This window comes from Geotrypetes seraphini, chromosome 4, assembly GCF_902459505.1.
Source record: "Geotrypetes seraphini chromosome 4, aGeoSer1.1, whole genome shotgun sequence".
In the NCBI taxonomy this organism is placed as follows: domain Eukaryota; kingdom Metazoa; phylum Chordata; class Amphibia; order Gymnophiona; family Dermophiidae; genus Geotrypetes; species Geotrypetes seraphini.
This window is the reverse complement of record NC_047087.1, coordinates 201,230,385-201,254,054: the sequence shown is the minus strand read 5'-3', so window position 1 is coordinate 201,254,054 and position 23,670 is coordinate 201,230,385. Positions and strand designations below refer to the sequence as shown.

General features: G+C 41.2%; 2 protein-coding genes across 3 annotated transcripts in view; both read right to left on the bottom strand.

Moving 5' to 3' along the window:
* The window catches only part of LOC117358684 (neurotrypsin-like), a 106,874-nt gene extending 97,770 nt beyond the window's left edge, over nucleotides 1-9,104 (bottom strand). Inside the window, 1 exon segment of the mRNA XM_033940193.1 lies at nucleotides 8,380-9,104. The gene's annotated coding sequence lies outside the window, so the exon portion shown is untranslated.
* A 4,627-nt stretch (nucleotides 9,105-13,731) lies between these two features.
* On the bottom strand, nucleotides 13,732-23,104 carry CHCHD1 (coiled-coil-helix-coiled-coil-helix domain containing 1). Of its 2 annotated transcripts, none has more exons than XM_033942584.1 (3): nucleotides 23,049-23,104; nucleotides 19,160-19,278; nucleotides 13,732-14,136 (listed from the first exon to the last, which is right to left on the bottom strand). In XM_033942584.1, the coding sequence occupies exons 1-3, from the start codon at nucleotides 23,065-23,067 to the stop codon at nucleotides 14,029-14,031; spliced, it is 246 nt and encodes an 81-aa protein (XP_033798475.1). In that variant the 5' UTR covers nucleotides 23,068-23,104; the 3' UTR covers nucleotides 13,732-14,028. The 2 variants fall into 2 exon arrangements, with proteins under 2 accessions (XP_033798475.1, XP_033798474.1); XM_033942583.1 differs by lacking the exon at nucleotides 23,049-23,104 and adding an exon at nucleotides 21,379-21,553.
* Between the last annotated feature and the right edge of the window lie 566 nt (nucleotides 23,105-23,670).

Sequence of the window (23,670 nt, the reverse complement as noted above, 5' to 3'; positions counted from 1 at the left end):
CTCAGACATGGCAACAGAGCAATGGGACACCTTACAGGGCACTGCTGTGAACTTCACAAAAAGGGTGCCATATAAACATCTCAGCAGAACTCCCTTATTGTTTATGGTGAGCCCCCCCCAAAAAAAACACACTATACCTACCTGTCTATAACCCCAATAGCCCTTATGGCTCCAGGTGGCACCTATATGGCAGTAGAGTAGGGTTTTGGATTTTTTTTTTGTGAGCTCACATTTTCCACCATGAATGTAGTGGTTAAAGTGGCTTATGGGCCTGGGTCCTCCTCTCTATGGTTCACTAGCCCATCCCCCAGTCTACTAAAGACACCTGTATGCAGCTCTACTAGGCTTTCCAAAGTAGATGCTGATGTTCCAGAAACAGGTATGTACTTTTTTATTTTGATATTTGTGGTAGAGTGAGGGGGTCAGTGATCACCGGGGAATTGAGTGTGGGTCTTTACATTGTCTCTACAGTGGTTATCTGGTCACTTTGGATACCTTTTTGCCACTTATACCTGCTTTTACATTGTCTAAGTCACAATGTATAAGTTTCATCCAGGAAGTCTCGTGAAACATTTGATTATCCATGCAGGGCAACTAAATCTAGGTCAGCCCATATCCTGCCCAAATACCACCCTAATCACTCCTCCAGATACGCCCCTTTCAGCTCTGGGCGCACAGCGGCATTCAGAGCCCTAAAAAGTCCCTGGATATGTCCAGAAATTCAGTTTGATTATAATAATAATAATAATAATAGTTATATACCGTAATACCGTTAAGTTCAATGCGGTTTACAATAGATTAAGCGAGGTACAAATAGATTGAATTTAAGAGGGGGGAAGAGGAGAGTTAATAGGACCAGAAATGCGTTGTTGAGGAGAAAGAGATTAATAGGACAGAGGAATCACTATGGAGGAGAAAGAAGATGAGTGGGCCAGTTGTCTAGATACTTTAGGAACAGTTGAGTTTTTAGACGTTTTCTGAATTCCTCATAAGTAGTGTGTGAAAGCAGTTGATCTAGGTCTTTACCCCACAATGCTGCTTGATGTGAAAGAAGATTACTTACTTACTTGCTCCACTTCATCACTGACGCTGAAACCGTGGATTGAAGACAAAGTTTTATTTTATTTTTCTTTCCAGCTTATGATTTATCTTTAATCTTATCTATTGTTTTGCCTTTTGTCTTTGTTTTGTTCTATTTCTATCATTTAAATTTCTCCAGAATTCTACTGTTCAACGGCTCCCCCTTCTGCTTCTATTCCTTTCTCTCCTCTCTTCTACCTTCCAAAGTATTTAGATCAATGCTGTCTTGTTAAAATGTTTATTTTATTTTTATTTTTCCTCTAACTCTACTTTTCACTTCTTTATTACCCTCCAGGTACTTTAGTTAGATTGTGAGCCTTCGGGACAGTAAGGGAATTTTTCAAGTACCTTTCTTATTTATAATCTTAATGTATATTTTCTGTAAACCGCTTAGAACCTAACGGATGTAGCGGTATATAAGAAATAAATTACATTACATTACATTACATTATCAGCACTTGGATGACCTATCTTTTAGGTCTGCTGACTTGGGCAGGTTTTTAGATGTGTTTAAGTTTTGATTACGAGCTTCTTAGTTCAGTGAATTTCCAGGGTGTTTTTTTTTTTTTTTGCATCGTAGGAAAAATAGCTTACGAAAAAAGATGGAAACTCTCTGGACTAAGGGCTCCTTTTACTAAGGTGCGCTAGCGTTTTTTTGCGTGCGCTGAAGATTAGCAAGCTAACCCTGCGCTACATGAAAAATACTAACGCAAGCTCTATAGAGGCGTTAACGTGTGGCAATTTAGCATGTGCTAAGCGCACGCTAAAACCGCTAGCGCACCTTCGTAAAAAGAACCCTACGGGTATAGCCCTGATGGAGACTATATTGTTTAATTTGCATTTTCATCTATCTTTTCAAACCATCCTCATAAAATGTTAAAACATACAATATGCTGGATTACAACAAAGATGGCTTAAGCATTTTAGTTCCCTCTGCTCTATCACCCTCTAAAGGAATTGTATCTGTGATTGACCATCACAAATACGGCAGATGCTCCTATTGTAAAAAGATAAGAGATTAAAATATTGAACATTCTGAATTCCTTTTTCACGATCACTCTGTGTATTGTAGATCCATATTTTTTTGCAATTAGGAACCTCTTTTTTGTTTACTGACACAGAATAGGAGTGCCTTTAAGAGGATAATTCTAGAACAGGGAGCCTGGCAAAAGAGGCTAAAGGTGCTGAAAAGTTCTCTGCCCAAGCAACCATCTTCCTAAATTTTGAGCATTATTTAGTCAATGTAGCTGAAAAGAGTGTTATTTTGTTATGTGCCGAGTTGCAGAAAATAAATTCCATGCTTTGACATTGTTTCGGATCATTGATTGAACCATATCCATGTCATTCTCTTGGTTGGGCTGAAAACTTTTCAGCACCCTCTCATAGGTACCTATCTCAGGCCCATTCCACAAAAAGAAGCAGATGCCTACTTTTGTTTATATAATACTAGTGTAAGTGGGTGAGAATATGCTTGAATATAAGATGCAATAATTTACACCAGCCCTATACTGTAGCTGGCATAAATGCTCACACCTATAGGTTAATAGGTATGCACACAAATGATGGAATTTTCCTCCCATTTTCTGCTCAAACTCTACCCATGCACAAAGCCATTATCAAAGAACATACCATCCAATCCTGAGAAAATTAAAGAGTCATGGGATAGGAGGAAATGTTCAGTTGTGGATTAGGAATTAGTTATTTGACAGAAAACAGAGGATAGGGTTACAGGGCCATTTTTCTCAATGATGGAGGGTAAATAGTGGAGTGCCACAGGGATCTGTACTGGGACCGGTGCTATTTAACTTATTTATAAATGATCTGGAAATTGGAATGATGAGTGAGGTGATTAAATTGGTAGCTGACACTACACTGTCGAAAATTGTTATAACGCATGCAGACTAATTGCAAGCAGATCTTAGGAAATTGGAAGACTGGGCGTCCAAATGGCAGATGAGATTTAATGTGGACAAACGCAAGGTGATGCACATTAGGAAGAATAACCCAAATCATAGTTACCAGATGCTAGGGTTCACTTTGGGAATCAGTGCCCAAGAAAAAGATCTGGGTGTCATTGTAAACAATACGATGAAACCTTCCGCCCAATGTGGCAGCTGAAAAAGCAAACAAGATGCTAGGAATTAAAAAAGGGATGATTAACAAGACTAAGAATGTTATAATGCCTCTGTATTGCTCCATGGTGTGATCTCACCTTGAGTATTGTGTTCAATTCTAGTCGCCTTATCTCAAGAAAGCGGAACTAGAAAAGGTTCAAAGAAGAACGACCAAGATGATAAAAGAGAAGAAACTCCTCTCGTATGAGAATAGACTAAAAAGGTTAAGGCTCTTCAGCCTGGAAAAGAGACGGCTGAGCAATAAAATATGATTTCCTCCCCCACCATATTGTTCATTCCTCTCCTTTCCCCTAACCATTTGCTTTTTTGTAACCTACCGATTCCTTCCTCTCCTCATGTTTTCATAAGAACATAAGATTTGCTGCTGCTGGGTCAGACCAGTGGTCCATCGTGCCCAGCAGTCCGCTCACACGGCGGCCCTTAGGTCAAAGACCAGTGCCCTACTAGAGTCTAGCCTTACCTGCATATGTTCTGGTCCAGCAGGAAGTTATCTAACCTTTTCTTGAATCCCTGAAGGGTGCTTTACCCTATAACAGCCTCTGGAAGAACTTTCCAGATTTCTACCACTCTCTGGGTCAGGGGTAGGGAACTCCGGTCCTCGAGAGCCGTATTCCAGACTGGTTTTCAGAATTTCCCCAATGAATATGCATGAGATCTATTGGCATGCACTGTTTTCAATGCATATTCATTGGGGAAATCCTGAAAACCCGACTGGAATACGGCTCTCGAGGTCCAGAGTTCCCTACCCGTGCTCTGGGTGAAGAAGAACTTCCTTACGTTTGTACGGAGTCTATCCTCTTTTAACTTTAGAGAGTGCCCTCTCATTCTCTCCACCTTGGAGAGGGTGAACAATTGTTTGACTGTTTGTTGGAACTTCATATTTTTGTCCAATTTCTGTTCACTAACCCCATTTTATTTTTATCTTTATTTCATTTTATTATATTCTATTGCAAACCGCTTAGATTTACCTTGGTTTTATATTTGCGGTATATCAAATAAATTGAACTTGAACTTGAGATATGATTGAAGTCTACATAATCCTGAGTGATGGTTTTTTGTCAGATACTAGTGACTGTGAGAAAAGGCTACCGGGCTAGATGAACCACTGGTCTGACCCAGTAAGGCTATTCTTCTTTTCTTAGCTCCTTGTGACACTGGGCATGCCATTTTACTCTCCATTGCCCCAGGTACAATAGGTAGACTGTGAGACTATTATTGACAGAGAATGTATCTACATATAATAAAATGTAAACTGCTTTAGCTGTACCACAGAAAGGCAATAAATCAATCCATGACCTAAAATGCTTGTCAACAAAGTTGAGTGGAAGCAAGGTGTAAGCAGCATCCAGCAGCAGATCTCCTCAGTAGCCTCAGACTGGCCAGAGAAAGGTGCAAGGATCACACTACAACCTACAGAAAACTATCACCTGCCCTGCAGGAGATGTCGCCAATCAATAGCTGAGGTATACTTTTGCTTGCTCTCAAACCATCCCTACTCTTGCATGTTTTCTTTGCCCTTTACTTTGTGGAATAATAATACATTCTCATTTATTTACAGTAGCGTGCAATCATGCTACTATTTGGGATTCTGCCATGTGCTTGTGACCCAGTGTGGCTATTCTTATGTTTCTCATGTTCACTAACTGTTGCTGTAGCTCCTTGTGAATCTGGGCAAGTCGCTTAACCCTTCATTGTCCCAGACTCAAAATAAGTACCTGTATATAATATGTAAAGCACAAAAAAGGTGATATATCAAATCCCATCCCATTTCCCCCTTCCTTAACTGTCATCCCCATTTACAGGACAGATGAAAACAAAATTTTGCCCTCGACTTTGCAGGCACAATACTTAAACCAATCAACACTACAAAAATTAATATAATACAATAAAGCGCTTATACTTCATATTTACAAAAAAAAAAAGTTCCATGTGAATTGCAACAAGAGATCAGTCATAACTGGGAGTACTGTGTTCAGTTTTGGAGGCTGTATCTAGCCAAGAATGTAAAAAGACTTAAAGCCATTTGGAGGAAGGAAACAAAAATGGTATGGGGCTTGAGCCAGAAGATGTACAAGAAGAGTCTGGAAGACTTGAATATACAGTATATACTCTAGAGCAGGGGTGTCAAAGTCCCTCCTCGAGGGCCGCAATCCAGTTGGGTTTTCAGGATTTCCCCAATGAATATGCATGAGATCTATTAGCATACAATGAAAGCAGTACATGCAAATAGATCTCATGCATATTCATTGGGGAAATCCTGAAAACCCGACTGAATTGTGGCCCTCGAGGAGGGACTTTGACACCCCTGATCTAGAGGAAAGGAGGGACAGAGGAGATATGGCACAGACATTTAAGTACTTGAAGGTATTAATCTAGAAACAAATCTTTTCCAGAGAAGGGAAAATGGTAAAACTAGAGGGCATGAATTGAAGTTACAGTGTGGTAGACTTAGGAGGAATGTTAGGAAATTATTTTTCATGGATAGAGTGGTCTATGCCTAGAATACTCTTCTGAGGGAGGTGGAGATATAGATGCTGATGGAATTCAAAACAGTGTTGGATGAACACAGAGGATCTCTAATTACAAAACAAATGATATAAAATGAACTAAGGCCAGTACTGGGCAGACTTGTATATCTGTGTCCTGTATATGAGTGATTTGGATTAGGATGGGGATAGTACTGGGCAGACTTTTACAGTCTATGTCCCAGAATTATCAAAGAAGAAAAGACAATTTCATCATGAATTTATATGACATGTGACTATTGGAAGATAATTATTGGAAACTATTAAGTTATATTGACAAATGCAATATAATATAACTCATTTAACTAAAAATCTCTTAAACAGGTGGAGCGGCATAATAAAAAAAAATGTCTAAGTCTGATTTGGGCCTAGAATGCTAGTCGCCCAAAGTCAGAAATGTCCAAAGTCCATTCTTGAAAAATACATCCCAAAATTTTTTTTTTGAGAATTGTCTACTTCTACGTCCAGCTATTTGATTGTCCAAACCACCAAGTTGTCTATCTTTATACTACATTCTCGTCCAAAAATTAGTCCAAGTCAAAAATGCCTAGAACAAGACCTTTTGGACGTGGAATGGATCAGCAAAGTGATGGACTAGCCACCCAGACATGGCAACAGAGTAGTGGGGCACCTTACAGGGCACTGTTGTGAACTTCACAAAAAGGGTGCCACATAAATATCTCACCACAACTCCCTTATAGGTCACCACAACTCCCTTATAGGTCATGGTGATCCCCCTAAAACACCCCCAAAACCTACTATACCCATCTACCACCCCAATAGCCCTTATGGCTGTAGGTGCCACCTGTATAGCAAAATAGTAAGGCTTTGGTGGCTGCACATTTTTCACCATGAATGCAACGGTTAGAGTGGCTTATGGGCCTGGGTCCTCCTCTCTATGGTTCACTAGCCCACCCCCATGCTACTTAAGCCACCTCTGTGCAGCTCTATTAGGCTTTCCTATGCCAGGTGCTGAAGTTTTGGAAGCAGGTATGTACTTTTTTATTCTGATTTTTATGGTGGGGGGGGGAGTAATCACTGGGGGATTGTGTGTGGGTCTTTACTTTGTCCCTGTAGTGGTTATTTGGCCACTTATACCTGTTTTCAGATCGCCTAAGTCACAAAGTATAAGTTCCATCTAGGGGCAGTCTTATTAAACTTTCGATTATCATTGCAGGACGACTAAGTCTAGGTCGCACATGGAGGTGTTTTTTTGCATCCTGCTGTTTTGGTGAATCACTCAGGACCACTGAGGAAGGAGTGTTTTTCAAACCATGGACTGTGTTGTGTCCTGTCCTTTTATAAATGAGAACCACCTTTTGGACAACATTTTATTGACTTCAATAAAGTTCCTGTGCTTTGCACATTTGTCCTGCAGTTTTTCCTTGTGTTTCATAAACTTGTGGATCATGATATGATAGTCATCATCCAGTCAAGTGAAAAATTAATTCATGCACCAGGAGCTTTACATGAGTAGCCTGTCATTTGGAGCTGTGACACTAAGAAGGATGCAGCAGGTGACAGAGTAATTCTAAGTGATGAAGAAATGGAAGTAGAGACAAAAGTTTTCAAACATGTCCCAAATGTGTTGAGTAATGGAAAAATGTTTTTGCTAGCGGCTGGCTGGCTGGCTATAAGTCTGTGGTACAAGAGTATAAGCACACAGAACTGCTAAAGCAAAATAGTAAAAACTTATTTTTTTTTATAATAAACAAAATTACAGAGCATATAAATAAGCATGGATTAATGAGACAAAGCCAACATTGATTTGCCAAAGAAAATCTTCTCTCACTAATATGTTTCTTTGAAGGGATGAATAAATGTTAGTTGATTTTATGTATCTCGCTTTTCAAAAAGCATTTGACAAAGTACCTCATAAAAGACTTCTGAGGAAATCAGAAAGTCATGGGATACAAGGTAATGTCCTATTATGAACTGGTTAAAGATCTGTTTTACTCTTAGAGGGGTGGGCAACAAGGGCCACAATCCAGCTGGATTTTCCCAATGAATGCATGAGATCCATTTGCATACAATGGAGGCAGTGAATGCAAATAGATCTCATGCATATTCACTGACAAAATACCCAAATAAGAGCTATATTTCATATTTCTTATGCTTATAAGTAATTAATCATTTATTATAATATAGCACCATCAAAACCTTTAAAACATATTATAACATTATTTCATACTAAACATACACACAATTGTTCTTCCAAACAGTGAAGCCCTGAAACATACACACAATTGTTCTCCTAAACAGTGAAGCCCTCCCAATCTATCCGACACTTTGAAAAAGTTAAAATTCATGAAAAGTTCATCCCTTCAATAAAACACTGTATTCATTGCCTAATTTTATCTGTATCAGTTCTCAATTGTTTATCTTCTGCACGCCGTTGTTTACTGGATTTGCCTCTACTCTCATTCAATCAAACTTGATCATTGAAAACATTTTGGCGTGACACAGTTCTGTTTCACCCTAAGGCGTCATCAGGAGCTTAAGACTGAAACTGGCTCCACTTCATCACAGTTTCTACAATATACAATTCCAAAATTACCTTCACCCATGAACCTTACAGTCTACATTAAATAAAATTAAATCTATAATAAACCTTTAACACCAATCATGTAACATCATACCTGACATTTCATCATATATTGTTTGCTGGCCTCAACCAGGACTGAGAACTCCAAATCAGGATCTTACCCCAGCACAAATGCTGAAGAAATTCAACTGCTTGGCATCACCTCACTTCCTCTTTCCTGTTACAAACCCTACACCTGTCCTTAATTAAAGCAAATGCCATTTAGCTTCTTTATTCAACCCAAGGGGTTCTACCTTGCCCTAGGAGTGGATTAATTTTTGCATATTTACTGGGGAAATCCTGACAACCCAACTGGATTGCGGCCCTCGAGAACTGAAGTTGCCCACCCCTGCTAGGATCTTCCTAGGTGCTTGTGACCTGGGTTGACCACTGTTGGAAACAGGATACTGGGCTTGATGGCCCTTCGGTCTGTCCCAACATGGCAACTCTTCTGCTATTTTGTTCCGAGTACTGAAATATTGAAAACTAAGGGGACTGTGAAAGAATTACAGCAGCTATTTTAAACAAAGATTGGAAACTGCTCAATTTAGCTGAATAAGTCAGTAGCAGCTATCATTTTTTGTGTGGGAGAGAAAACAGCAGTGCTTTATTTCTTTTCAGAAAGATTTTAAGTTGAACTGTTGGAACTGAATTTGAGTTACTATAAAGCATAATTGCGCACCTATAGTAGGTGTTCTAAGAGGACAGCAGGCATATATTCTCACATGTGGGTGATGTCATCCACAGAACTCAGCACAGTTAAAAAGCATACTGTCACTTTAAAACTACCCATACCGCACATGTGCTGGTACCTTCCTACTCAACATCTCATGGGATCATCCGATTAGTAACAAAGCTTAGAAGGCAATTTGGGGAGGTGGGAGGGTTGTGAGAATAAATGCCTGCTGTCCTCGGAAAACACCTGCTGAAGTTAAATGTGCTTTCTACGAGGACAAGCAGGCATTACATTCTCACAGATGGGACTCCCAAGCAGCCAGGATCATGCCTCCGAGAAGAAGAGTTTTGCACTCTGAAAATTCAGCTCTGCTGAAGGGCAATGTTAATCCCAGATTTATAGAAACTAGAGTAAGGACTTTTTGTTGTGCTGGGGTAAAATTATGGAATTCGCTAGTAGGACAGTTAAGGAAATGTGTTGACAGAGGAATTTTATAAACTTTTAAAAACAATTGTCACTGCTTTTTTATAGGGTTTGACTTACTGGATCAGTGAAGGACCCAATGATTTGTTATATGGGTCTAACAATGATAAAAGTGGTTGAGTCAACCTCCTTTGGGTACAGTCTAAGGTAGAGATAAGCTGGCAATGCTTTCTAGTATGGAGTCAAAAGGACTGCTGTTTGGATTGAAGCTGTGATCAATTTTTCTGCTGCCTCTGTTGCCTAGGACACCTATGATTTGATGAGCGAGTGGATGTAGAAGGTTGGTTATACTTTTATTTAGTAAGTTGAGTGGTGGTATTAGGATCTCTTTGTTTGGCGAGATTGAGTTAACTTTCTATATGATCTCCAGAGGTAATCTCTTATACCAGGAATGTTGGGAGAATTAGTCCTGAACATTGGCGTCTTAAGTCTGAAATTCAAAGCCCTACCTGCCTACACATGGGGGAACTATGTTGCTATGAGGGAAATGGTGGGGAGGAAGCTCAGAAACATCTTTAGGATGGAGACTGTGGGAAGCGCCTGGACCCTATTCAGGGACACCCTGCAGGAAGCACAAAGAATGTACGTCCCCAGTTTCAGGAAAGGCTGCAAGAACAAGCGATCAAAGGACCCGGTTTGGATGTCAACTGAAGTAAAGAGGGCAATAAATGACAAAAAAGTATCCTTCCGGAGATGGAAAAAGGACCCAACAGAGGAAAATCACCAGGCGCACAGGAAATGCCAAAAGGAATGCCACCAAGAGGTTAGAAAAGCGAAAGGGGAATACGAAGAGGGGCTGGCCAGGGAGGCGAAAAACTTCAAGGCATTCTTCAGTTACGTAAAGGGGAAGCGACCAGCGAGAGAGGAGGGGGGGCCGTTGGACGATGGGGATAGGAAGGGAGTGATTAAGGAGGATAAAGAGGTAGCTGAGAGGTTGAACACGTTCTTCTCGTCGGTTTTCACGAGCGAAGACACATCTAATATACCGGACTCAGAGGAGCTCATGAGTGGGGAACAGGCCGAAAAATTGGAGCACATAGAGGTAAGTAAGGAGGATGTCCTCAAACAGATAGACAGGTTAAAATGCGGTAAATCACCGGGCCCGGACGGGATCCACCCAAGGGTTCTGAAGGAACTAAGACAAGAAATAGCGGGCACAATCCAGCATGTTTGCAACCTATCCTTGAAAACTGGTGAGGTACCAGAGGACTGGAAATTGGCGAATGTCACACCTATCTTCAAGAAGGGATCGAGGGGTGACCCCGGGAACTACAGGCCGGTGAGCCTGACTTCAATTATAGGGAAGATGGTGGAAGCTATGATCAAGGACGAGCACATCGAGAGGAATGGCCTACTGAGAACAAGCCAGCACGGATTCTGTAAGGGAAGGTCGTGCCTAACGAACCTTCTGTACTTCTTTGAGGGAATAAGCAGTCGGGTGGACAATGGGGAACCCATAGACATCATTTACCTCGATTTTCAAAAGGCTTTCGACAAGGTGCCACATGAAAGGCTGCTTAGGAAGCTGTGGAACCATGGGGTGGGAGGGGATGTGCACAGATGGATCAAGCACTGGTTGTCGGGTAGACTGCAGAGGGTCGGAGTGAAGGGCCAATATTCTGACTGGCGGGGAGTCACGAGCAGTGTGCCACAGGGATCGGTGCTGGGGCCGTTACTCTTCAACATATTTATCAATGACCTGGAAAAGGAGGCAAAGTGCGAGGTTATAAAATTTGCAGACGATACCAAATTGTGCGGTAGAGTTAGGTCCAGGGAGGAGTGTGAGGACCTGCAAAGGGACCTGGACAAGCTGGAAGACTGGGCAAACAAATGGCAAATGCGCTTTAACGTGGAAAAATGCAAGGTCATGCATATAGGGAAAAAGAACCCGTTGTTCAACTACAAATTGGGGGGGGCATTGTTGGGAGACAGCAGACTTGAGAGAGACTTGGGTGTGCTGGTGGATGCATCACTGAAGCCATCTGCACAGTGCGCAGCAGCCTCGAAAAAAGCCAACAGGATGCTGGGCATCATAAAGAGGGGCATAACAACCAGGATGCGGGAAGTCATCATGCCATTGTATCGAGCGATGGTGCGTCCACATCTGGAATACTCCGTTCAGTATTGGTCGCCACACCTCAAGAAGGACATGGCGGTACTTGAGAGAGTCTAAAGGAGAGCAACGAAACTGGTAAAAGGGCTGGAACACTGCCCATACGCCGAGAGGTTGGATAGGCTGGGGCTCTTCTCTCTGGAAAAAAGGAGGCTCGGGGGAGATATGATAGAGACCTTCAAGATCATGAGGGGCATAGAGAGGGTGGATAGGGACAGATTCTTCAGACTGAAGGGGACAAGTACGAGGGGGCATTCGGAGAAACTGAAGGGAGATAGGTTCAAAACAAATGCAAGGAAGTTTTTTTCACCCAAAGGGTCGTGGACACTTGGAATGCGCTACCGGAGGAAGTGATCAGGCAGAGTACGGTACAGGGATTCAAACAGGGATTGGACGGATTCCTGAGGGATAAAGGGATCGTGGGATACTGAGAGAGGTGCTGGGATGTAACACAGGTATAGAAAGCTAACCAGGTAATAAGTATAGAAACCCAACAGGTCGTGCATGTGCAAGACCGGAGGGTTAGGACTACGATGGGAAGATAGGACTTCAATGAGAAACCAAGGTGGCAAGGGAGCCCCTTCTGGTGATTCAGACAGGTCGTGACCTGTTTGGGCCGCCGCGGGAGCGGACTGCCGGGCAGGATGGACCTATAGTCTGACCCGGCGGAGGCACTGCTTATGTTTTTAGAGAGACTGATGAGGTATAAGAGACGATATCAAAAGCATCAAAATAAGAGTGCACCATGTATTTCCTTGTCCCTAGGAGATCTTTTGTGAAATGTTGATAAGACTTAAGATGCTCTGATCATACATATTGCTCATAAAATGATATTTTTTGGATCAGTGATTTCATATAAAAGTCATGTATAAATTATAGTTTAAAATTGTGATAACTAACATGGAGTCCTGAAACACACTCCTTTTAAATTTGTCTAAGGTTCTGTCTTCTCTGCCTGGTGGAGGATTGTTCTAGGGCTGTACTGGAGAAGAGGTGAGACACCATTCCATAGACTGATTATTTGTTTCCAGATCATAAAGATTTCATCCATTATCACCATATTGGGAAAAAAATGTGTCTTTATTGGCTTAGAAACATGATGGCAGATAAAAGCCAAATGGCCCATCCTCCTCCTCTCCCTAAGAGATCCCAGGTGCCTGTCCCACGCTTTCAGATAGTCAGCTCTACCACCTCTACTGGGAGACTATTACAAGGGAGACTATTACAAGCATCTACCACCCTTTCTGTAAAAAAGTATTTCCTTAGATTACTCCTACACCTCTTGCCCTTATTCTATGCCCTCTCACTCTGTTTCCTTTCAATTGAAAAAGATACGCATCGTGTGTATTTATGCCACATAGGTATTTAACCCTCTCTCATCTCTTCCCTCTCCCAACTTTCCTCAAAAGTATATATACTTTGATCTTTAAGCCTGTCCCCATATATCTTATTACGTAGATCATCAACCATTTCAGTTGCCTTCTTCTGGACCAACTCTATCCTGTTTATATCTTTTTGAAGGTGTGGTCTGTACACAATATTCTAAAAAAAGAGGACTCACCAGTTTTATACAGGGGCATAAATACCTCCTTTTTCCTACTGGCCATATCTCTCCCTATGCACCCAAGCATCCTTCTAACTTTCACCATCGCCTTTTCAACCTGTTTGTTCACCTTAAGATCATCACATACTATCACACCCAAGTCTCTCTCCTCTTTTGTGCACAGAAAGTTCTTCATCCCCTAAACCGTACCATTCCCTCAGGTTTCTTCAGCCCAAATGCAGGACCTTGCATTTAACATTAAATCTTAGCTGCCAAATTTCAGACCTTTCTTCAAGCTTTGCTAGGTCCTTCCTCATGTTTTTCACACTATCAGGGATGTCTATTGCAGATTTTGGTATCCCATAAAGAGGCAAATCTTACTAGTCAGCCCTTCAGCAATATCACTTACAAAAAAGTTAAACGAACAGGCTACATCTTGGTCAGTGGCATCCAATACAACTGGGACACATATACAAAGAGTTTGTTCACTAAACTGTAACACTCAGTTGTTTTGGATCTGCTTAGGTATTACACTTACATGCCTGTGTTTAAACAAAGGATAAGGGAAAGAAAAGGAAAAACCAACATTTGCTAGGATACAAAATCTTCTCTTTAATATTAGTAAACATCAAAATATTACATCTTATTCAATGGGACTGAAATATTTTTAAACACCCTTCCTTTCCCAGACACTAGGTTAGTTAGCACTTTCCATTTCTTAATAAACCTGTTTCTTTAAAATAAACAGTCCCAGCACTATTATAGGTGAGAGTCTGGAGCAATTCTTGAGTCGGTCTGCTGTTCCCCATCATGCTCCTCCAATTGCTTTCCTAGCTGAGCCAGGTGGTTAATCTGTAGCATTTGACAAAATCACAACCACACAGCTTCTTTAAATCTCACGGGTGATGTTTGGAAACCTCTGCAACAGTTTGTTAACTTGATTTGAAGGTAGATGTCCTCCATGTTTTGGAGTTTTCTCATTTAATCTAAGTTCTGCCTGAAAGAAACAAAAGATAGAAACAAGGCCGTTAGCTTCCCACATAATACTACAGTTTTAACCAATGACAAGTGTTATTCTTCAAACAGAGGTTGCTATACAGATGCTCAATTCTACCCGACATTTAAGTAAATAAGGTGGGGAGGGTTGGAATTCAAAGAATGGTAAGCGTGTTAGCGTGCACTAACTGTAAAAAATGCCCATTATATTTCTATTGGCGTCTTTAGCACTTAGCATCCCTTGATGAATTCTCCCCTAAATTTACAGTTTAAAAAAAAAAAAAAATCCCTGCTGCCAAAGAAAAAAAAAATGCTAATACCTATCCATCAATTGTCACAGTTGTATATTCTCTGCCTACAAAGAAAATAGAGAAGGTGACCAGTTTTCTTTGTGTTGCTACTTTGATAAGGTAGAATCTCCTGTTAGTGTGCATTATTCTCTGCCTACATGGGCACCATTCATGCATCCAGCACTTCTTGAGAATAAACAGTGGTATCCACTGGGTCCATGGCATACAGGTATATAGATCAGTCCCAAGTCAAAACTTTGATGTGTACAATCATGCCATAGCAGGGCCCCAAATTTATAATCTTTATGGATCAGAATACAAACTTGCCTTTCTTTGCTCATGTACTCTCTTCTGGTCTTTTTTCTAGATTTCCTTCATTTTTTTGTCCAAATATTACTCCTTCGAGAATTCTACACATAATGTGTGCCATATGAACAGTACAAAAGAAATACTGGTGTATTGTTACTGTCTTGATATACTAAATATCCGTTTTAAACACTAGCTGAAATTCAGATCAGAATTTAGACATCTGAACATCCTTTTTAAAATGCTGCTTCTCATGGTTGTGATCCTGGTTCCTATAGGCTCTGACAGAATAAAGAAAACAAATACTATAGGTAGATCCTAATTCTTGCAAACAAGCAATATACACTCTTGACCACTAAAATATTAAGGGTGAGTTTCAATTCTTCATTACTTGTGAATAGATAGGTTGGATTGGTAGTAAAAAAAAATTGGTAGACAAAGTTTAGATTAGTAGAAAAACTCAATCCTTTTCTGGTTCTAGTTATTTTAGAATAATTATGTCAACTTTTGCCCTAAATGTGTAAAATTAGCATAGGGAACAAACATGGAGAGGCCTATACTTTTAATTGCATAGTATAATGGGTATCAAAAATATCCAAAAAAATCAAGAAAAGGATGCCCAAAATAAATCACAAAAAATTGCACCCTCCAAAATACAGGACAAAAAAGTCACCTTTCTTTACAAAAAGGGAGAAAAGACCTCAGTGTCTAATAGGGGCTCTTTAAGCTTCCCATATAGACAGGCTAGTTTTAAACAGAATTTAATCCTAGCAGACACATCCTTGGTCAGAAAAACTCCCAATTAGTAAGTGAACCTCTATTCTAATTTTCTAATAGTTTTATATATTTTCTTATAATTTTATATATTTTTTTAAACTTTTCTTCAAACAACAATTGTCAAAAATAGAAGTATAATAGTATAATGGGTAACATGTGAAAGGCATTTAGTTCCCTCCAGGAACTCTGATCATCAGACAAGTCCCTCCTCTCTATACCCTTCTCCTCTACCACCAACACCTATTTCTGTCCCTTCTACCTTGTTGTGCCACATGCTTGGAACAACCTGCCTGGCTCACTACATCAGGCTCAGTCTCTGGCAGTATTTAAAGCCAGACTTTAAAAAACTACTTATTTGAAGCTGTGTTTAAACGCTGACCCAACTAAATATCTGTCATTCCCTTAATAGTCTCCTACCACCTTTCAGCCCTGAATGACGAAAATAAGACACACAAGCACTGACAAGTTATATGCAAAGCATTGATAAAGAAAGCTAAGAAAGAATATGAAGAGAAACTTGCAAAAGAGGCAAAAAACTCATAATTTTTTTAGGTACATGTGAGGGAATCCGTGGGACCGTTAGATCAGTGGTTCCCAACCCTGTCCTGGAGGAACACCAGGCCAATTGGGTTTTCAGGCTAGCCCTAATGAATATGCATGAAGCAAATTTGCATGCCTATCACTTCCATCATATGCAAATCTCTCTCATGCATATTCATTAGGGCTAGCCTGAAAACCCGATTGGCCTGGTGTTCCTCCAGGACAGGGTTGGGAATCACTGCGTTAGATGATCAAGGAGCAAAAGGGGCACTCGGGTAGGATAAGGCCATAGCGGAGAGACTGAATAATTAGAGAAACTGGACCTCTTCTCCCTTGAAAAGAGGAGACTGAGGGGGGACATGATCAAAACATTCAAGATAATGAAGGGAATAGACTTAGTAGATAAAGACAGGTTGTTTACCCTCTCCAAGGTAGAGAGAACGAGAGGGCACTCTCTAAAGTTAAAAGGAGATAGATTCCGTACAAATGTAAGGAAGTTCTTCTTCACCCAGAGTGGTAGAAAATTGGAACGCTCTTCCGGAGGATGTTATAGGGGAAAACACCCTCCAGGAATTCAAGACAAAGTTAGACAAGTTCCTGCTGAACTGGAACGTACGCAGGTAAGGGTAGTCTCAGTTAGGGCACTGATCTTTGACTTAAGGGCTGCCGCGGGAGCGGACTGCTGGGTACGATGGACCACTGGTCTGACCCAGCAGCGGCAATTCTTATGTTCTTTACAGAAAAAGATGCAAGATATCTACCTGAACCTGAAATGGTTTTCAAAGGTGATGATGCAGAGGAACTGAAAGAAATCTCCATGAATCTGGAAGATGTACTAAGCCAGGGATCTTAAAGTCCCTCCTTGAGCGACTGGATTGTGGCCCTCAAGGAGGGATTTTGAGATCCCTGTACTAAGCCAAATCGACAAGTTAAATGGTGATAAATCGCCTGAACTGGATGGTATACATCCCAAGATACTACTAAAAGAACTCAAACATGAAATTGCTGACCTGCTGTTAGTGATCTATAACCAGTCGCTAAAATCATCTGTAGTACCTGAAGATTGGAGGGTGGCCAATGTTACGCCGATTTTTTAAAAAGATTCCAGGGGAGATCCTAGAAATTACAGACCACTAAGCCTGACTTCAGTGCCAGGCAAAATGGGGGGGAGGGGGGGGAACAATTACAAAAAATAAAATTGTGGAACACCTAGACAAACATGATTTAATGAGACAGAGTCAGCATGGGATCACCTGAGGGAGATCACCTGCTTGACTTCTTTGAAGATCTGAATAAACATGTGGATAAAGGTGAGCCGGTTGATGTAGTGTATCTAGATTTTCAGATAGCTTTTGATAAAAGTTCCTCATGAGAGGCTCCTGAGAAAGTTAAAGAGTCATGGGATAGGTAGCAAAGTTCAGTTGTGGATTACGAATTGATTATCAGATAGAAAACAGAAGGTAGGGTTAAATGGTCATTTTTCTCAATGGAGAATAAACAGTGGAGTACCGCAGGAATCTGTACCTGGGACCTGTGCTATTTAACTTATTTAAAAATGATCTGGAAATTGGAACGACGAGTGAGGTGATTAACCCCCTCCTTTACTAACACGTAACGTGGGTTTTAGCGTCAGCAGCGGCAATAACTGCTTCGATACTCAAAGAATTCCTTTGAGCATCGGAGCAGTTACCGCCGCTGCTAAAACCCATGCTACGCGTTATTAAAGGAGGGGGTAAATTTGCAGATGACACTAAACTGTTCAAAGTTGTTAAAACACATACAGTTTGTGAAAAATTGCAGGCAAACCTTAGAAAATTGGAAAACTGGGCGTCCAAGTGGCAGATGAAAATTAATGTGGACAAATGCAAAGTGATGCATATTGGGAAGAATAACACCACTCACAGTTACCGGATGCTAGGTTCCACCTTGAGAGTTAATGCCCAAGAAAAGGATCTAGGTATCATCACAGACAATACGATGATACCTCCTGCCCAATGTGCGGTGGAGGCCAAAACAGCAAACAGGATGCTAGGAATTATTAAAAAAGCGATGGTTAACAAGACTAAGAAGGTTATAATGTCCTTGTATTGCTCCATGGTGCGACTTCACCTGGAGTATTGCATTCAATTCTGTCTCCCTATCTCAAAAAAAGATATTGCAGCTCTAGAAAAGGTTCAAAGAAAGAGCGACCAAGATGACAAAGGGAATGAAACTCCTCGCATGAGGAAAGACTAAAAAGGCTAGGGCTCTTCAGCTTGGAAAAGAGATGACTGAGGGAAGTTATGACTGAAGTCTACAAAATCCTTAGTGAATTAGAACAGGTACTAGTGGATCGATTTTTCACTCTGTCAAAAATTACAAAGACTAGGGGACACTTGGAATTACAGGGAAATACTTTTAAAACAATAGGAGGAAATATTTTTTTCACTCGGAGAACGCATTGCCAGAGCTTGTGGTAAGAGCGGATAACCTAGCTGGTTTTAAGAAAGGTTTGGATAATTTCCTGGAGAAAAAGTCCAAAGTATGTTATTAAGAACAACATGGGGGAAGCCACTGCTTACCCTGGATCGGTAGCATGGAATGTTGCTACTCTTTGGGTTTTGGCCAAGTACTAGTGACCTGGATTGGCTACCGGGCTTGATGGATCATTGGTCTGACCCAGTAAGGCTATTCTTATGTTATGTTAGCACTATAGAAATAATAAATTTATGTTGTTGTAGTTTAGGATTTTAAAGCTAATACTTTAATGGATGTAGGGTCTTCTTATTTGAAAAATAAAATTAAATAGGAATTTCCATCTAGATGACTTCACTTTGGGTAGTAAAAACCTGTTAGGAGCCCAACCCTAAAAAATCTTTATAAAAAACTAGATCAAGTTCATTCACTAAGATGGTATTAGAATTCTTTATCAATAAAATTTAAAGAAATGTTTGTCTTTCCAGTGGTGTTTTGAGTCAGTCAACTGATTTTCTGTTTTTCAGATTTTACACTAATATTTAGTTATTTTATCATACTGACATGCTGTAATTCTGTAGTGTAAGGCATTTATTGATTGTAATCCCCTGCATTCAACCTCTCTTGTAAAATACAGTATGCAAATTAATATATTACCTGGACCTTAGTATTACAATCAAAGAAAGACTGGATTTCCTTGGCACAAAACATATCATTGAAATTGTTTTCCTTCCAGCATGCCATCATCAACGACATCTCAGTGATACATGTGGCCTCTGAAAAGAAATGCATTGGTTGACAGTCTGCTCAGCTTCTCACTCTTATGTTTACAATTATCTACTGGCGCCATTTTTTTTCCGTGCAGATTGATATCTTGGTTTTACCCCATTGAATGCAGGGACTTGTACACACTTGTCTGTTTTAAGGAAATGAACTATAACACAATACTTGCAATGGGGTAAACGCAAGACTTATCTATTCTGATAAGAAAGAAAAAATTAACTAGCCAGCTGTTAGTTATGCTCGTTGCACTTTTACAGGTCTTTAGGCATCTGATCAGGTAGAACTGACGTTTCAGCCATCATGTTGTGGCTTTCTTCAGGATATGCTTTGAGATTTTCAGTTTGTCTTTATATATATATATAGAAAAACTGAAAAAAAAATAAATACATATACATAAAAATAAAATACATATGCATACATACATATATATATATATATATATATATATATATATAGTGGATCCTCAAATCCGACAGGTAGGGGCTTGAGATTAATAAGGCAAGATCCTGTATCGACGATCGCAAAATCAGTTTTACGGTCAAAACCAGGAAGATGCTTGGGTGCATAAGGAGAGGAATAGTCAGTAGGAAAAGGGAGGTGATAATGCTGTTGTATAAGTATCTGGTGATGCCCCATTTGGAACATTGTGTGCAATTATGGAGACTGCACCTTCAAAAAGATATAAAGAGGATGGAATTGGTCTAGAGGGCTGCTAGAAAATTGGTTAGTGGCCTTTCTCATAAATCTTATTGGGACAGACTACGAGAACTTCATATGTAAACTCTGGAAGAAAGACAGACAGGGGATATGATAATGATGTTTAAATATCTCCATGGTGTTAATGTACAGGAAGAAAGTCTTTCAAATGAAGGAAAACTATGGAAGGAGAGGGCATAGGATGAAATTAAGAGATGACAAGGTGATAGAACTGGAAGTCTCCCAGTGGAGGTGGTGGAGATAAAGACTGTTTCTGAATTTAAGATGGTGTGAGACAGGCATGTGGTATCTCTTAGAGCTAGATTCACTCAAGCCCCTTTACCTGTCCGATCCGGTTCCGATCCAAGGTCGATCCACTAAATGCTCCCAATGCAAATTACCTAATCGGACACACGCCCACAAGCGATTCCATAGATCGCTGAAGACTGATCGTGACGCATGTGCAGACCATCATTGTTGGCTGTACATGCGATCTGCGCATGCGCTGCTCTCCTGCACAAGCAAAGTCAAAACAAAGGGGGAGGGGTGGTGAAGTAATCTAGGCAGGCGAAGGCGGAAATGATAGAGGGATGAGTTGGGCCTGATCATCTCCCCTTCTTCATCAGGACTCGTTGTAGCCTCTTTTAAAAAGCCGATTCATGCATACCAGGAGGGCAGAGAGGGGCAGTTACAGAACAGAAGAAAAAACCCACCCCGATGACGTCCTCCATGCAGTGTGAGCCTGTCAGGATAGAGAATGACACGGTGACAAAATTCATCACCGTTCCCATCCCCGTGGATAACCGCGGGAAATAATCCCATGTCATTTTCTAGTGTCTATTTCAACCTCAGTCCTTCTACACCAGCATTCTTCAAAGCAAAGCTTGTGGGTCAGTGGCTGTGGCCATTCATACTCTGATTCTTCCCTCTCTCCTTAAAGAATGACATGAAGATGGTTTCCCGCGGGGACGGTGATGAATTTTGTCACTGTGTCATTCTCTACTTCAGGACTAATTCACAAAATCTGATTTGAAGTTTTCCCAGGTCAAGGCTCCTCAAAACTGGTATGATAGATCAGGTTTCAAGCTATCCACAATAAGCACGATATGCATTTCGATATACTGGGCTCCTTTGCATGCAAATCAACTTCATGTTTATTCATTAGGGGTAATAGAATGGCGATAGCAACTGGGACCATATTTCCAAGCACTATTTTTGCCTAGTGCAGGCTGGAGATTGTTAAACTAGGCAGCCAAACAGCTCTGACAAATTTAAAGGCCCCAGGAGTAAAACTAAACTTGAAGATAACCTCCGAGAATGTTTAAATCGAGCTCAACAAAACAGGAAAGCGCCGCCGTCTGAATATGAGAATAACCGTGAAGGGTCCTTCCTCTTACCTCCCATTCGCATTTTCCGGTTTGCCACACGGTCGGCCAGGACCAGCGGTCGGGTCGGCTTCAACGCGGGCTTCCCATGCCGTCGGCTCATCAAATAGCGAAGACGAGCCTGCAAAGCGGAACCTGAAACCGCCATTTTCCTGCCGCTACCCTCCCCCCTTCCCTCCTCCTCCTCCTCCTCCTCCTCTTCCGGTTACAGTGACGAAGAAGTCTTATCCGGATTGGACCACAAATCGCCGCCCAATGTCATAAGTGGAGGGGAAGGCGGACTTCCGCTACCGCCGTCTGGTCTCGTGAGGGCGGAGTTAGCGTCGTGCTGGGCCCGGGGGAGGGGCAAGAAACCGTGGAACTAGTGTTGCAGGAAGGATCGAAGGGGCGTAGCTACGATGCAGCATTCTAGACAGCATCAGCGCGTCTCCCATGGTCCCGCATCTCCCTCCCTAGCGTTTTCGCTGCCGTGTTCCGCCTCCCTCTATACAGGAGAAGAGAGCATTTGACCCCTGAGGACTAGGGTTAACACATTTGTGAAGAGAGGGGGGGGGGGGAAAGAGGACACATGACCCCGCCCACAGCACCTACAGCCCCGCCCACATTTCACCCAGTTCCTTGATCCCCCTTCCCATCCTCTGTACCCTTTAAATGCTTGTCTCTCTCTTCTTTCCTCCAACTCTCCTCCCCCACAGGTGCTTCTCTCTCCCCTTCCAAGTCCCATCTCCTGTGGGTGCCTCTCTTTCTCTCTTCTTCCAACCCCCCCCCACACGCACACAAAGGTCACTCTCCTCACAACCTCCCCTCCCATCCAGCACTCCCATACTACATGCTCTCTTTTCTCTAGCACTCTCTCCTTTCCATAATACTTTCTCCAATCCTTCCTCCAGCCCTCTTCTCTCTCTCCATCCATGCTGTTTCTCCAGCCCCCTTCCTTCATGTTTTTCTTTCCCCCTCCCTCCTTTCCACCCTTCCTTCATGCTGTTTCTCCAGCCCCCTCCCTCCAATGCTGCTCTCTAGTTCCCTACTCCCACCTACCTGTTTCCTGGACCAGCTGCTGTAACTGAATCTTCAAAGATATTTTGAAAAATTAAACCTAGAGTTTCATCTTACCCAATATAAATTATTTAAAGAAAAAATATGGGTGACATCATATTTACAAGAACTTCAATATATCAAAACTTTAAAATGCTCAAAAGTGCTAAAAAAAAAAAAATAGCTACTACTTTGAACCTATTTCACTTTTAACAAAATTTATCAAAAACCATTTCCTATTAAGTAAATAAAGTTTCCATCAAAAATTTTTTTTGTAAATTTCTCACTCGAGGTTGGAGATGAGCATATCATAACATATTAGATGAATCAGATCATAGGACCTCCTATGATCTATATATCATTCCAGATCCGCATCCTGAATTTAATGTTGTAATCATCTATGCTCTACCCCTCCTTTCCACCATCTAAATTAATTATCCACTAGTGCAAACAATGCAAAAAACCATGTCATATGCATTCTATATGCAAAACACTTTTTGTTGTGAACAATCAAATGTCCTTTAAAAAGGAGAAAAAGAGAAGGCAACACATATTTGGTTAAATATAGTGCAAAATATAGACAGATATAAATTCTCAAAACTGACGCATTATGATCACTAAATTGAAAATAAAATCATTTGTCATACCTTTGTTTGGTGATTTCATGAGTCTCTGCACTTCCTTCTGACTGCATCCTTTCTTTCTTTCATTTCTTTCTCTCTCCCTGCCCCCCTTTTCTGTCTTTCTCTCTCTCTCCCTGCCCCTTCAATCTTTTTGTCTCACCTGCCCCCTCCCCTTTTCTGTCTTTCTTTCTCTCTACCCCCCCCCCCCTCCCCAAGCTACCACCTAGTTCTCCAAGCCACCACCACACTAACAGATCAGGAAGTTCCTGGCCAGCTAATCGCTGCCTGGCTTGTCTGGAACTTCCTCTCCAACGTCAGAATTGACAGGGAAGGGGAGGAGGCAGTCGCTGCACAAAAATGATCTGTTAGTGTGATGGTGGCTTGGAGAAATAGGGGGCGGCAGTCTGTTTTTAGCTCGCCTGTCCTGCTCCTGAAAACGGGACATTTCAACATCCCAAAGCTGTGCGTGGGAACACGGGACAGGCGAGCTAAAAACGGGACTTATGATCACATTATCCAAACTGCAAATTGACTTACACACTCCTGGCAAATACCAAACACTCTGTAAAGTATAACATATGTAGAAACATATAAAAAATAGAAACAGTCAGTGTTAAACCCCCTGGATCAAAGTCAATTATTCAGC